This window comes from Falco biarmicus, chromosome 4 (assembly GCF_023638135.1).
Source record: "Falco biarmicus isolate bFalBia1 chromosome 4, bFalBia1.pri, whole genome shotgun sequence".
NCBI lineage: Eukaryota > Metazoa > Chordata > Aves > Falconiformes > Falconidae > Falco > Falco biarmicus.
In genome coordinates this window covers 85,997,385-86,011,894 of record NC_079291.1, presented here as the reverse complement: position 1 = coordinate 86,011,894, position 14,510 = coordinate 85,997,385, and the positions used below count along the sequence as shown (strand labels likewise).

The window sequence follows — 14,510 nt, the reverse complement described above, 5'->3', positions numbered from 1 at the left end:
AAGGAGTCTGGCACTTAGAGGAAGATCAAACTTGACCTCTGGCTCTCACTCCATTACCCAACGCCAGTACTTCTACCAGTCTTTATATGTGGAATGAACACAGAAAATGCAATAAACTTCAAAATATAGACTTGAGAAGAAATGCACGGGGTTCAAAAAGGGACTCTGCCAGCATAAATACATTAACCTCTTTAGCCCTCAGTAGCATCGAACAGTCTAATAAATACCCTTAAGACGACAACTTAAAAGAAGGAGGGGGAAAAAAAACCCAAAACCCACAAAACCACACCACTCCTCCTCCTCCCAGCAAGAAAAAGACGACAATAAGAATAGATGAGAGCACACTAGCGTACGTGTCCTGAAACCAGCCCTTTAATTTATTGGTCGTCAATGGATTAATGCTGTTTTTTAAGGCACGGCCAAGAAAAGTTAGTACCAGATACAAATGGGCAGGAATACTAAAGTGTTCTTCCTCGTTCCAAAATGCCATTTGCATTGCAATGCTGTTACCGCTCCCTCCACATCTGCGTTTGAGCAGCTGGGATTTTGCACAGACACATTCAGGGGACGGTACAGGTCTGCTGATGATTCTCCAGACAAAGAGCTTTTTAAATCCTATGACTGATTAAAAAAAGACAGAAGATCTAGAGCATTTAACCTGACCCAAACTGCAGTGCATTTCTGCTCGTCAAACATTCCTGATGGAAAGCATCCAAAAATCTATGGACTTCTACTCAAACTTCCACACCCCAGAGCAAAACAAGAATAAAGGAGGGATAGAGCTGGATTCCTTAAAAAGAGCCCATACTCTCATCGACCTTCCTCAGAGCTCCATACATGACTTCCTTTTGGTGCCCAGAGATGCCAAGTCCCAAGACCTCAACCCTTTAATTTGTAATTCTACCATATACCTCAGAAACACCCAACAAGACCCACCATCCCCAAGAAGAACGATGCTCTAAAACTTTACGTTCAGAGCTGTAATCATCCTCTATAAATTACTGCCATAAAACTTTTATGTGATATATATCAGGTCAGGAAAAGGGCATTTGAATGGTTAACCAGACATAGATAAATCAGATGCACGTTAGAAATGACAGTGTGGGTAATGGAAAATAAAAATGCCAGCAGTTCCTTGGATGTCCTTCAGTTTATTGTTATTATTCAGGGGTTATTCTGCACATCAAGGTTTATTTAACTTCAGAAAAATAGAAAAATAAAAATAAAACATGTTCTCCCATGCCAGACTTGAACTTTTGATCGAAGCATGCCTTGAAGACAGCTCTGTCCATCTCCCATCCTCCTTCCATCAAAAGCCTGGCGATATCACAATGAATTTAAATAGCACCTTGCTGAGAAGTGTCAGCCTGCTGAAGCCAACACTGCCATGGAGCTAATTCATTGTTTTCAGTGGATTCTCCCCAACTTGTCTTTCTCACTAAAAATCAGCAAAACCTTTACTACCTATCTCCCACTTTTGGGGTGCATTATGCTTTTATGTTGGCCTTCTGCCTTGCAAGACACCCTCAGTAGAACTGATTGCTTACTAAAAGGTAAAAACAAGGAGGTGGACTATGCCTGGGCTATGCTGACTCGTGGCATTTGTGACAACTCGCAAATATTGCGGGGGCAACAAGAGTGTCATTATTCCTGCTCAGCAGCTCACAGCAGCATGTTCAAGATCCTTCAGACACGGTGGCACATAGGTGAGCACTACAGCTACAAAGACTGTGTTACTCAGAAGCAGAAAACCAGCAGTAACCCACAAATGAGGCGAGGACATAAAACAAAGCTGATGCCCTCCGCAATTGCCTAAACGCTTAACAAAATCCTATTTCAAACAGTTGTCTGCATTTTGTTTTTAAAAACAGAGCAGAAGGGAAAAATAATCACAAAGTACAGTATGTACAGGAATATTTTTTATGGCTATTTTATGAGGTTAGCTTTGCTGAAAGACTTGGCTCCAGTTTTGCAGAGAGAAATTCATGCTTTTGTGCAATTAAATAGGAACAACCAAAAGAGGGAGAAGTAACAACTCCCATCATTTAGTACAAGTGCTGCAAGCTCCTGCTAACCCACAACCTGGGCAAGGTCAGAGTGGTCATACCTGCCTGGTTACCCTTTGAAAACCAGTCTGTGGGACACAGGTGATGACTCTGCAGATGGCAGCCTCGCCCATCCCTCCTCCCAGCTGGACCAGTCCTTGGTGCCAAGCACAGCCAGCATTACAGCAGGGATGGGCAGGTGGAGCACCGCTTTGCGGAATGATGCACAAACCGAGGATCTCATCGCTGGGATCATTAACATTCCCACAAGCTTTTCTGAAGGAGTGGGGAAATGAATCAACCTCTCCCGGCCACACTCCAACTGGATAATTACATCTCACCTCCCTAAACGCCCCCAAAGAGGCAGCTGCGGTGCTCAGGTTACCCTCTCGCACCGCGCACTGTCCCTCTGCATTATTAGGCAGTGCTAAACCCCAAAGTGGTGGCAGCCTTTTGGTCGTGGGCAGCATTCCCCTTGCCTACAGTGAGTTTGGAACAAGCATTTTTCTTTGGCAAAATAAATGCCTTCTTTTTTATATACAAACAAGTAGCAATTAGTCCAAGCTGGGATGGCTGGACATAAGTCAAATCCTCCTCAAAAATTCGAGCATGATGAGAGCCAATTTTTGTTCAGATACACCTCTCTACGAAAAGGTTACTATAAAGATTTTTAATTTTATTTCAAAGAAGAGAGCTGGCACTTTTATTAACCCTAGTCTTGTTTTTGCTTTTGTACAGGAAGCTGCAACTGGGAACACTGCAGAAAGTCACAAGTTTAAGGGAATGGCTTAACACAAACCCAATGCAAGCTCAGGATAGCAGATAACAGAGACGCTAATGCAAGATAAGGAGAACAAGTGCTGGCTTTATAATGCACGCAGGTGAACTCAGTGCCAGTACCAAACTGTTCAGGTATATCTGGGAAGATGTGCACTCCTACATACTTAGAGCAACTGAAGTTAATCAAACTGCATTGTTGTTCTACAAAGATGCCCAGGTCTAAAATACACGTATTTTCCCTCATTAGAATCTTGTTAAAAGGATAAAAACCTTAGCAGACATTAATACCATTGCAATAAGCACATTAAATCCTTCCCTTATAAAGGAGGAAAAGCACCCAGAAGGGGAAAATGCATTTCAGGAGAAAATGCGGAGGTTATGAAGCTTTCGATACAATACCCGTGTTATTTGCACACAGATTTGCAAAACCAGAAGCTATAATTATAATTGCAAATTACTACACCTGCTCTAGCCACACTGGGCATCGCAGCTTCATCTGTGTGATAGCATCCAAGTGCTCACCAGAGACACAGCACTCGCGTGCGAGCCCAGTGCTGCTCGAACAACGGGGCTGCCTGGCGCTGCTGCTGGCAAAGGCAGAGGCTTCTGCATCCCCATGCAGGCTGTGCCCGCTTTTGAAGCCCATGCTGAACAAAATACCCTGCAATCCACTGTATCCCAAGACCCGTACATGACATCTATGCCACCAGACCTTCAAGACCACTTTTTTTTTTTTTTTTTGCTGTTACATCTTCAATTCCGGTAGCTTTTTCCCCACAGCACCAGTTTTCAGGCATACTAGACACATCACTAATTAAAACACTCACACGCTCCGTTTGTATTTCCACCATACCTTTCATGCCGAGCTTTCAAAGGGATGCAGCAGTTCAGATACCTCGCAGAGCACAAACGCCACTCACATCACACGTGGGCACCCTGCCACGCCATACCTCCACACCACTCGCTGTAATGACTTTACAAAGACTTTTGGCTTTTATGCTGTTACATGCCAGCTGCCAGGAGGGCCAACAACAACAAATCCATAATATGGGAAGAACATCCCTGACTTAGTCCTAAGCCAAGGCACTGACTGCCCATCGACACCTTTTGTGAATTATCTGAACTGAAACAGTAAACCTCCCCATAACCGATGCCACGCACCGTGCAGCCCTGCATTTCTGCTCCACCAGGAGCTAAAAGCTTAGTTTAAGCACCACAGACTGAAATAGGAGCTAAGTCTCTCAGCCACACCGACAACAGATGCTTGCCTTCTAATTGTGGTCAATGTTTTTCCAAGCTATGGGAGACAAGGATCCAACTTCTCTGCTTTAAAACTAATATTGGAGGAAATTTCATTTAACTTAACTCTGGCAACACATTAAGTTGAGAGCCTTAGTCAAGGAGACCTCCACTCTTGCTAGTCACCCAGACCAACTCGCCTTTTTCTGAGGACAATCTCTGGCTGCAAAAAGCATTTTTGTTTGTTTCCTTTTTATTAAGGCCAGGACAAAAGTCAGTCACAAGAGCTGTGGAGAAACAATTTGCTTAGGGAAAGGGTTTCCCAGTTTCTGCAAGACCAGCGTTCCCATTCCACCCACTTACATTCCTGTATTAAGAGAAAATAAAATCACATCCGCAGGCCGGTCATCATTTACACAGGTCGACATCCAGGCAACATGGCAAATGGCTAAAAGAAAATTACTTGTATGGAAAGATCTTGTTTGAAGAAGTTACGTGCTCATTCCAGCACCACCATTTACATCAGTCCTTGTTAAGAAGTATTTTATCCCTTAAAATCATCTGCATAATTGCCGCAATCAAAGGCACTACTTTAGAGTAATAACTTTAATAGCAGTTTTTTCCTTAAACATTCTTTTTAAAAGGTACCTCCCAAGGCTGGTGCATCCATACGGCAGGAAAAATAGAGACAGGAGGTGACATTCAGGATATGCATGGTGTGGCAAGGGACCAGTTGGTTTTTGATTTGTTCTTTGTTTTTGCTTTATGATGCTCGGACTGTATCCCTGAACTTAAACCTTTGTCACTTAGACAGCAGTCTAGCTGGTATATGGGCAATTCCCTGGGTTTTTTTCTATTAATTTTGATATTTACTATCTGTAATCTTATTATGGAGGAAATCTGGCCTCTTTCCAGACTAAAACAAGGTCTTCAAGTGAGAGTCCATGTCTCACTCTTCAGCTTGCCTTCCCCGATTACAGGTTAGCAACGAAAAACATAAAGCTCGACGAGTGCCTTCACTGCATACAGCAGCGACTCCCTGGGTGATGTATTGTTACTTTGGGCACGTACCATTAACACATTTCAGCAGCCAGACAACAAAGAACACCAGCAAAACATTAAATACAGCTTACACGTTCTGTATTATTTCATGCCTTCAGTTCAGCAGTTGCAGACATCTACCAAGAGGCAAGCTACTGTACCAAAAATATAAAAATAAGTAATGTCTATATACACACATATAAAAAAAGAAATGGAAGTCCCTTCTCCAAAGACCTCGCGGTTTCAGAAGGAGACATTGCAGGAAGCCTGGACAAGCAGCCAGCCACATGGAAGGGGAGGGAATACATACAAAGACTGTAGTTGCTCAGCACTTTTGGGGCACTGGACTTACTACAGCAATTTCCTTAAGAAATAGGAGCTCTGGCCTGCTTTTCTCAGCTGCATGGAGACGTGAGTACAAGAACACAAAGAAGATGGCTACAGGGCTTCAGTAGCACTAGTAGCACTGTAAAGTTTTTAAGATGGGCAAGAACCACTGGCCCAGTTTTGAATACAAACCACAAGTAGAGCAAACAGGCTAAGACCCAACTGGAAGTTAGCAGCAGAAGGCAGATGGGATTTCCACCCTGCAGCTCCCACACATTATTCCAAGGTCTGTGTCCTCCAGATAACACAGCTTCATTTCAGACCCCGGGGTGTTCCACCAATGCAGCTGCATCACTCAGTGCTGGGACGCTCCTCACAGGAAGCTTAACCAGGACCCTGGGAGCATCGTGGCTTTGTCCAAATGGGCTCCACACCTCAGGTGGCATCAGCAGAGGACTTTGGAGGAACAATTCCACTTAATTGAGGTTCTCAAACGAGTCAGGCCTGAATGAAGGCATGTTGCCCTTTAATGCAGGTCTAATTACATTAAAACAAAATGCTTTCGTGAACATGGAGAAAGGCTGGGGAGAGAATCAGACAAGCTATAAATTAAAGCAGAGGATATGAATACCATGCAAGCTGCAGTGTTAGGGTTAACGTGGGTCTGGAAACAGTTTAGAGAAAACCTGGTGTGGCTAGGGGCCAGCTCCAAGTTTAGTTGCTTTGGGCTAATCGTTTCCTTCAGGCAGGCTACTCTAGCACACTAATAGGTTTTAATAAAAACTTCCAATTGGGCCAGTAAACCCCTCATTAAGCTGTTTTTAAAGCATGAATTTAAGAGCGGCGAGGGTAAAAGGTCACGAGGAGTATTTAATTCAGAACGGCTGGCAAAAGGTGCTGTTGTGATTGAAAACACCAGAGTTCAAGTGTCCAGGGCCACATAAACATCCGACTCTGTCACTAGACCTGGTTAAGTGACAGCTTGAAAAATAGATTTAATAAGACAGAGAGAAAAGTTTCCCACTCTTACTCAAGAAATAGGAACAGCAGATCACAATATTAGCTAGGAACTGGAACAGTTGGTAAGCAGCCCCGTCCCTCCCATCTCAGCATGGGGGAAGGATGAATAAATAACAGCCTATGGCCATCTGGGTGTTCAACCCCGCAGCGATTCCCAGGGGCTTGCTGGGACGCTCATGCCGCAGCTCCATGGTCTCCTACTGTGAACAGTACAAAGTTCTCCGGGAATAAGACAGACCAACCCATCCTCCAACGTCCTGCTGCCAGTGTCTCTCCCACGTGGCATCTCTCCAGTGAGCTACTGGAGTAACAAGTGCCACCAAGCGCTAGCATGATACTTTTGTGCTGCCACGCAAGAAAGAAAACCTCTGCCAGCGAATCCTCTTGCGCTTGTGCGACCTCACACCCACCACGCAGATACTGCAGATGGGTCTGCAGGAATCAACGGGTTAGCTCCGCACACAGTTCAGCTAAGACACAGCCCCATCTCAGTACAGTTCTAAGCTAAGCTTTGGACCTGTACTAGTGAAGTCTGACCTCAGCCATTTCATCTTACTCTCATTTCATTCCCTGACCACGGTGCTGTCACTAGTGTAGTGCAACTAATGTGAAAACTTCACCCCTTCCTTGGAAACATGCACTCACAAAGGAGAAACATCTCCATCTTGCATAGCAAAAGCCAGAACCCCAGCTGTGCACTCTAACATTTAATTTTATGTCAATGCACATCTAAAATTCAAGATCCCTGAAGACCTTTTAAAAGAAAATCCTCCTTGGAACAATTTGCATTGAAGTAAAGAGTGAGGATTTAACAAGTAATGGAGAATTACATACACTCGGCTCTCAACTTTTTATTCTACTTCTAATCATAACATACTATCTTAAATTCTGAGATAATAGATGCAATATAGAATCCGGGGGCAGGCATGGGTATGAACTAAGTTATTTGCTTACTCCATGTTTACAGGTAATGGGGAAAAAACCTAGGAGTTTAATTCAACCTTTAGTGATTGTCTTCTCTCCATACCAAAGTTAGCCAGAAAGTTTACTGTAAGAGGAAAAAAAAAGCTCTGACTTAAAAGAGGCTTCTAATTCTAGCCATACAGTTGGCCTGCAAAGAGTGCAGAAGCAAGGCTCTCTGGAACAATCCCTAAGGAAACATTTGCTTTGGCTCCAAATAGGGCAGTTTTGTGCATCAAGAGTCAAATAAGATCAGCTGCTTCTCAACCCTTTCTATTTAATGACCCCATTGATAGCCAAAAGGTAAACAGACACATTTCTGTCTTTTCTGCATGTTCCTTGCTGGGAATCCAGATTGCTGCTCCGAGAGATATCTGACAGCTATGGAGGTGACAATGGGGAGTCAGATTCTCCCCGGACAGTTACATCATTTTCACACACTACACCTGGATTTTTACTCTACAGAGAGACGTGGTCATCTGTTGCAACTCATGCAATCTTTGCAGCTTTTCTGCAGCTCTGCTCAGCTCCCCACTTGGTACCTCATTTGACCAGTATCTCAGGACAGGCATGGGGCCATCAAACCGTCTTCTGAATATCTGAGGCTACTTGACACAATAGTAAGGCAGAAGCAAAGAAAGAGGACGGGAAAGCCTGTAAAAGAGCATCATCTTTTCCAAAGCCTCTGTTGGAACAGAGATAATAAATCACTATATTAAATCAGACTTCCACTGGAAAAAAAAAAACAACAAACAAAACACATCCTTGGGGTATCTCATACAGAAGCACCATCAGGAACTACTGCTCTAGGGGAGTACACCCTTGCTCAGAAAGGGTCAGAAACAGCAAAGCTGTCAACACCACAAATCTGTTGAAGCAGCTTTGGTCTCATTCTAAGCCAGGAGAAAAGATGTCCTTAATTTTAAAGAAGGATAAAATAACAAGTTGACCTTGCTGGTTTCTTTCTAGTCCCACCAGCACAGCTGCAACCTGCAGAGAGAGGGAGACCTGCCATTTCTGGAGCTGAGCCAGGACCAAGGATGCTAAGCGAGGCCAGCTGGCTTGTGGTGGCATGCACAGGTCACCAAGGCACCTAGAAAGGGGCTCAAACAGAAGGAGCCATAGAGGAAAGCCCTTGGTACACCAGCACTCAAGGAGATTTAGGCTGAGGACAAAGCTGCCACAAAATCTCAGCTCTCCAGGAGCAGCCTGGCCGCTGGCCCTGCAGGTGTGCTCCACCCAGGACAGGCAGCACCTCCATCCATCCCTGAGACTCTCCACAGCCCCAGCTCAGCTAGGAAGAACCAAAGCAATCCAGCATACCCTGGACGCAACCAGAGTGCTGCACTGCCAAAACCAGGGAGGAGAAGGGGCCAGCTCCTGTTTGCCGGCACGGAACCTCCCACGCCTGAGCTGTGCCGATCCACGGGGAGGGACCCCACGTAAAACTGCCACCACGCTACGTCTAAAGCCAAATTTATACCCGAATAACAATAAATAAAGCTGAGAAGTTATTACTGCTTGGCTAATTTCAGAACAGCACTAACCCCGAGGCTGACACCCGCTCCAGGATTTGCATGGTGAAGCACCTCTTCACCTTTCAAAGATAAATAGTCCAACGCGACCGGTGCTTTGCACTGTGAAAGCTCTTGCATGGCTGTTTCACAGTTCATTCCCTGAAGTGAGGAGTGTTTTTAATAACTGTTACCTGACAGGAATAAGAGCAAAGAGCAAAACCTGTGGCAATACCAGTTGATCCCATTTGGCCTAACAGCTTGTTGTTATTTCCAGACTCTGGAGTTCTTTAAAATTCATACGGACAGCCTGCAGTTTTAATAGAGGCTACCAAAAATCCATCCTAAGATGTATCAAAAAAAGCACACTTCCTGGAGGGGAATAGGAAACAGTCAGCATTTACAAAGATCTCTCCAGGAATATTTTTTTTTTTAATTTTTTTTTTAAGATCTTGCTTTGAAGTAGATGCTACCAAAGAATAAGGCTTCCAGAGCTCAGCAATATTTAATATACTTCTACGGCAATGGATGACAATGTTGTTGTTTCAGCTATATTATAACAAAAATATTGTGGTTTTCCTGTATTCTAACAAAAGTTAATTCAAGATTTACATCTCATTCATCTTATTCAGAAGTAGCCCTTAAGCCAAAAACAAGGAAGAGAGAGACCCTACTGCGTACAAAGGACTTCAGTAATCCTCATAGGGTGGCTATCCAGTTGGGACATGAAGAAAGACCAAAGAAAGATAAAACACCCCTTACGAAAAGCAGGTTTTCTACAACCCCCAGTAAGAGTGGAAAACGCATACAGACGATGAGTAACTCAAGTTAAAACTAAGATGGGTGTCCTCACTAACCTAACAAAGGTCTGGATTCCCGTTGTGAAGTCCAGCTGGTTAAAATATCCACATCCAATGTGGAAGTATTATCTAAACCACACTAGAGTGGAAACAATTCTCCATGCTCCTCTGCTTCTCCACTGGGTGAAGAAGCACCATCTCAAGATCCTACACACACTAGAACAGTTTGTTCACCTACAACTAATTAAAACAATCCATTGGCAAACAAGGAGACATGCAATGCCCTGAAGGAGAAGGGTGAGACCTGCTCAGTCATCCCTTTTGCAAGCCTCCATAATGCACAGACACAAACGGACTTTAACTATTCTTGTCCCTTCTATTAGAGTAGCCAAATTTCTGACTGCCTAGTGACAACTTGGGAATACGAATCCCCTTTCCATCCACACGACAACACAGCATCCTTCTCCACCCACCCATCCAACAGCATGAGCACCTGGCTGAAGGGATGAGAAGACATGACCAAATAGTCTGCTTTAAGACATCATGACATGGTAGCACTTCCCAGAAAATCAGAAGTACACTACCAGTTTTCCTAATATTCCCACAGAGAGGAACATTTTCTACCAGGATTTCCAACTTGCCATTTAGACTCTGCCTGTGGGTTGCGGTACTTAATGCTGAAAAAAACCTCCAACCTGTGCAAAGGATGAATCAACCTTCCAGACCCCCAAGGGAGTAATAGCTGCACCTCAAACCAGCAGAAAAGCAGATGATATGAGTAAGAGGCTCTTGACATTCATACAGATCACCAGTGGAAAAGGAACTGGAATTTGGGAGGAACCAGTTCACTCCCAGGGGATGTCCTTCAGCCAGCCCTTGCTTCACTTGGTTGCCTCAGCCTTATTTAACGACTTATCCTTAATGTCACCCTCCAAATGATGCTGTTGGTACTTACACCACCCTTCCATCAAGTCTCCTTCAATCCTGATTTACAGAAATTAAACGAGTTTTCCTTTCCTTAAAGGCATACGAGCGGAAGGAAATTCAGTGAAGGCAGAGAACGGAGACAAACAAATCTTAAACATTTGACAGAGAAAGATAGAGAAAACAAGCTAGAGTAATGTAAAAGCTACATACCCACAAATGCATCAATAAATTACTACTGCAGATTTTTTCTCTTTTTTATTCACTTACCAAAGGAATACCTGCAAAACAAAATGAAGAAAAAGCAAAAAAATTAAAATCTCAGTTGATCAATTGCAGGAACTTATGTCTCATATTAGTTTTATTTCAAACTTTACACATTTTGAGTTTCAAAACATACCTGTCAAGGAGTACAGGGACATGCCTGAACCACGTAACATGCAACTCAAAGGTACTAAATGGTAAATTGCTGCTACCTGGAAATGCAAGAGCAGCAAACTCCCTCATTTCTGGGCAAATGAAGCTGTTATTTAGCACTTCAAGCAATTGGCCACCCTTCATTCAATAAAGATGCTAAAGCAGCACACCCAGAAGAGACAGCACAGTCCCAATCACAGCAGACACTGGGCTTCACAAAGAGCTGCTCCCCACCATCCCTCTGGCTTGAGAAACTCCTCTGAGCAAGCGATCTAAATGATAGCACAGCTTAAGCAGGTTCCGCTGCAAAATTACTCATTTATGGTTTCCAAAGCACGCTAAATACTTCCCAGGCAGAAGGCAACAACTGAACGTATTAAAAACATAAAGCTTAACGCGTACTTCTGCGCTGACAAAACCCACACTGTCAAAAAGCGAAGTTACTTCTCGGTGACAAACTATTCATTGGGGTTTTTTCCCCCTTTTGAGCACAGAGAAGTCTGCCCCCATGCCGTCTGCCAGCTCAGGGCTGTGCATTAACGCTCATCCACCCTCAGCATCTCAGGAAAAGTGATACTCACTATATCATTTTCATGTGAATTTTTGCCACAATCTGGTGCATCATTTAACTTGCTTCTTTAACTGGTCTTACTGAAATTACCTTTAGCCTTAGCTACAATACAGTGATTTTCTCTAAGAGTATCAGTTCCAATTAGAAGTAAAACCCAAAGGTTAACAAGTTTTAAGACTCTGTTCTTCAACAGACAGCTTGTGTTTACTCCCATTATGGCTTCATTCACAAATTAGGGCTTTATTATTTGTATCTGCAGCATATTGTATTACACTAACAAAACAAACAAAAAAATCAGAACTCCAAAACAAAAAAATGCCCTAGGCTTTTAAAAGTTTTCAGAAAGATTTGCTCCTACTGAAAATGTGCTGAATAGGTGTGCAAATTTCATATTCATACACATGCAGTTCGAATAGTTCTAAAATCCATCAACCTAAAAAATATTTTACCACATATTTAACAACAATTTCATCCAGGGCTACTGACGTATAGAGACCAATAACTTTAAAATGCACAGTAAGTTTTAACTTTCTTAATAAAAGTGGCTCTTTATAAAGATATCTGTCATTACGGGCAACCTAACTTTGCTATTCTCCACCACAGTTGTGGTGCAGTTAAACACAAACTTGTAGGAATTATTCTTATTTCTTGGCAGAAGTTAAGAACCCCCCGAGGTTCATTTAAAACACACACACACAGACACACACAAAATGAGGAATTAATAAAATATTGTATTCTTCTGAACCACATTAAGTCTTCTGACGTGTGTCTGTTGCTGATTACATCAATCTAGGCCCCATAACTTGTCATGTGATGACAGGCAAACACTTGTGAATTTATTTCTCTGAAGAAGCCTGCGATACAAATGCCAAGGAAACCAAACCAAATGGCCCACTCCAAATACATAAAAGCAGCAGGGCTTCTTGCAGGGATTTTTTTTTTTTTTTAATAGGTACAAACAGGCAGGTACCCAATTCCCGCAGACTTCAGGTTGACGTTTGGAACCCAATTACCATTTTCCTTTTCAAGGTCCTCTTCCTTGCTTATACAGAGTAAACAGAAGTGTTTGTAAATTTATTTTTTTTCCTACTGCCTGCCTTGGCACGTGAAACACTACCGACAGATAACGACAAGTAAAAACATGGATTTGATTCTGCAGGTTTAGGGGTTTTTGGCAAATTTCAACAGAATAACTTTTGATCTGCACATTGTCAAAACCAGAAATTTTGAAGATTCAAAGTATATTCCATTCAGATTTTCTAAATCAAATTAAAATGTGATGTCACTTCTGTTTTCTGGTTGAAGAAACAAAGTAATTAGCCGTGACTTGTCATCAGAGGCAAACTTCACATCACAGTCTTTACAAAGACTGTAAGTATCAGCTGGTAATCATAAACATCATCAGATACTTGCATTAAATTGTTTTCACCACATTGTCACACTGACTAATTCTAGCTCAAGTATATTCCTCGAAAGCAAAATTCGATAGCAAAACACAGTTTAAACTACATTAAATGACATCACTCCTGAAGAAAACACTTCCCGCTGTCAGTGCCTGTGGTGGAGGCGGCATGAAGCTGAGCTGGGGCTGAAGACACAGCTCTGCAAGAGCTCCCCACATCTCCGAACCGTGCGCGGGCACCACTCTGCAAACCAACAGGGAGCTTCCAAACCAACGCAGCAAAAAACACCGCCTCTTCTGTATAACAGCTTTTTTTTTCCTGTGTGCAAATGTAAAATGATTGCTTTTCCTCCTCCTTGAGCAAATAGAAACAGATTGGCCAGACTTGCCCAACAAATTCATATTCCTTCTCTGCTCACCTGCCCCATAGCTACACAGATTATTTAATGCAACAGTTGTCTGGGACAGGGACTCCTCTTGTAAATCTGTAAAAACCAACAAAATTCTAAATAGTCTATTAAGAAATAGTACTAGAACATAGACAGGAACTGTTATCTTTACATCTATCGATGCTTACTAGGAAAATACATCTGTATTTATGATCTAAAAGGAGAAAAAAACCCAGTCCTACCCACCACTCACACCCCAGCAGTGCCAAACACCACAAGGCCCTTCTAACAAAACTGATTTCCACAAGCAGGGTAATTCCCTGCTTCACCCCTAATCTGCAGATGGTGTTAACAGCTCCTCTCACTGTTCTCCATGGAGAACATCCTCTATGGAAAGTGAACCCAGATGTCACCTTCCATCTCCATTATGAATCTCTCTCAATCTCCCAGCTGTGTAACTTAGGATGGGGGAAAAGGTATTTGGGTAGTACAGATACGTTTTCTATTCCCCATCAGGATGTGGCTCCAAAATCTGCTGTAACAAGGTTTCCACAGCAGCACCTCTCTGCAATGGAAACCAGGTAGAAGCTCTACAGTGAGGTATCCCTTCCCTGTGAAGGATGGAAATGTGACATTAACTGGTCTTCCCTCTGGTACCCAGCCGGGAAGCTGGGGACCACCTCCCCAGGAGAAGGTAGCAGCCTCAGACCAGAGCGCGCAATCAAATGGACACACAACTGGCAGAGCGAAGAGCTTCCTTCCAAAATTTCAGTAACAGGGAAAGCTGGATAAGCTGCCTGATGTAAATCCAGGCATGGTATGAGGGGAGAACAAAAGGGCTAAATCATGGAAGTACAGCAAACGTGGAAAATCCACCTGCCCCAAGACAGGTCTGACTGTGAGAATCACCGCTGACAGATACCTGTCTAAGCAGTAACAGACTCCACCTTCCTCTCCAGGTATTCAGCCCAGTGTTCCTCCGTGCGTACATTTAGAAGGCTTTTCCTTATGTCTAACCTGTGTTTTCCTTTCCACCACGTAAACCAACAGCTCCTTGTCCTAGCCACGTGGAGACAGCAAA

At 43.2% G+C, this 14,510-nt stretch overlaps 1 protein-coding gene across 3 annotated transcripts in view; it reads right to left on the bottom strand.

Annotated features, from left to right (window-relative positions):
- LMF1 (lipase maturation factor 1) overlaps window positions 1-14,510 on the bottom strand; it is a 206,399-nt gene that overhangs the window by 170,239 nt on the left and 21,650 nt on the right. Inside the window, exon 3 of one of the 3 annotated variants that reach the window (XM_056338286.1) lies at window positions 10,921-10,931. The exons of 1 other annotated variant lie outside the window; for it this stretch is intronic. In XM_056338286.1, coding sequence (XP_056194261.1) covers window positions 10,921-10,931 — 11 coding nt within the window. Of the gene's footprint in view, window positions 1-10,863; window positions 10,932-14,510 lie in introns of those variants that run through there. One more of the 3 variants, XM_056338288.1, reaches the window with a different exon arrangement.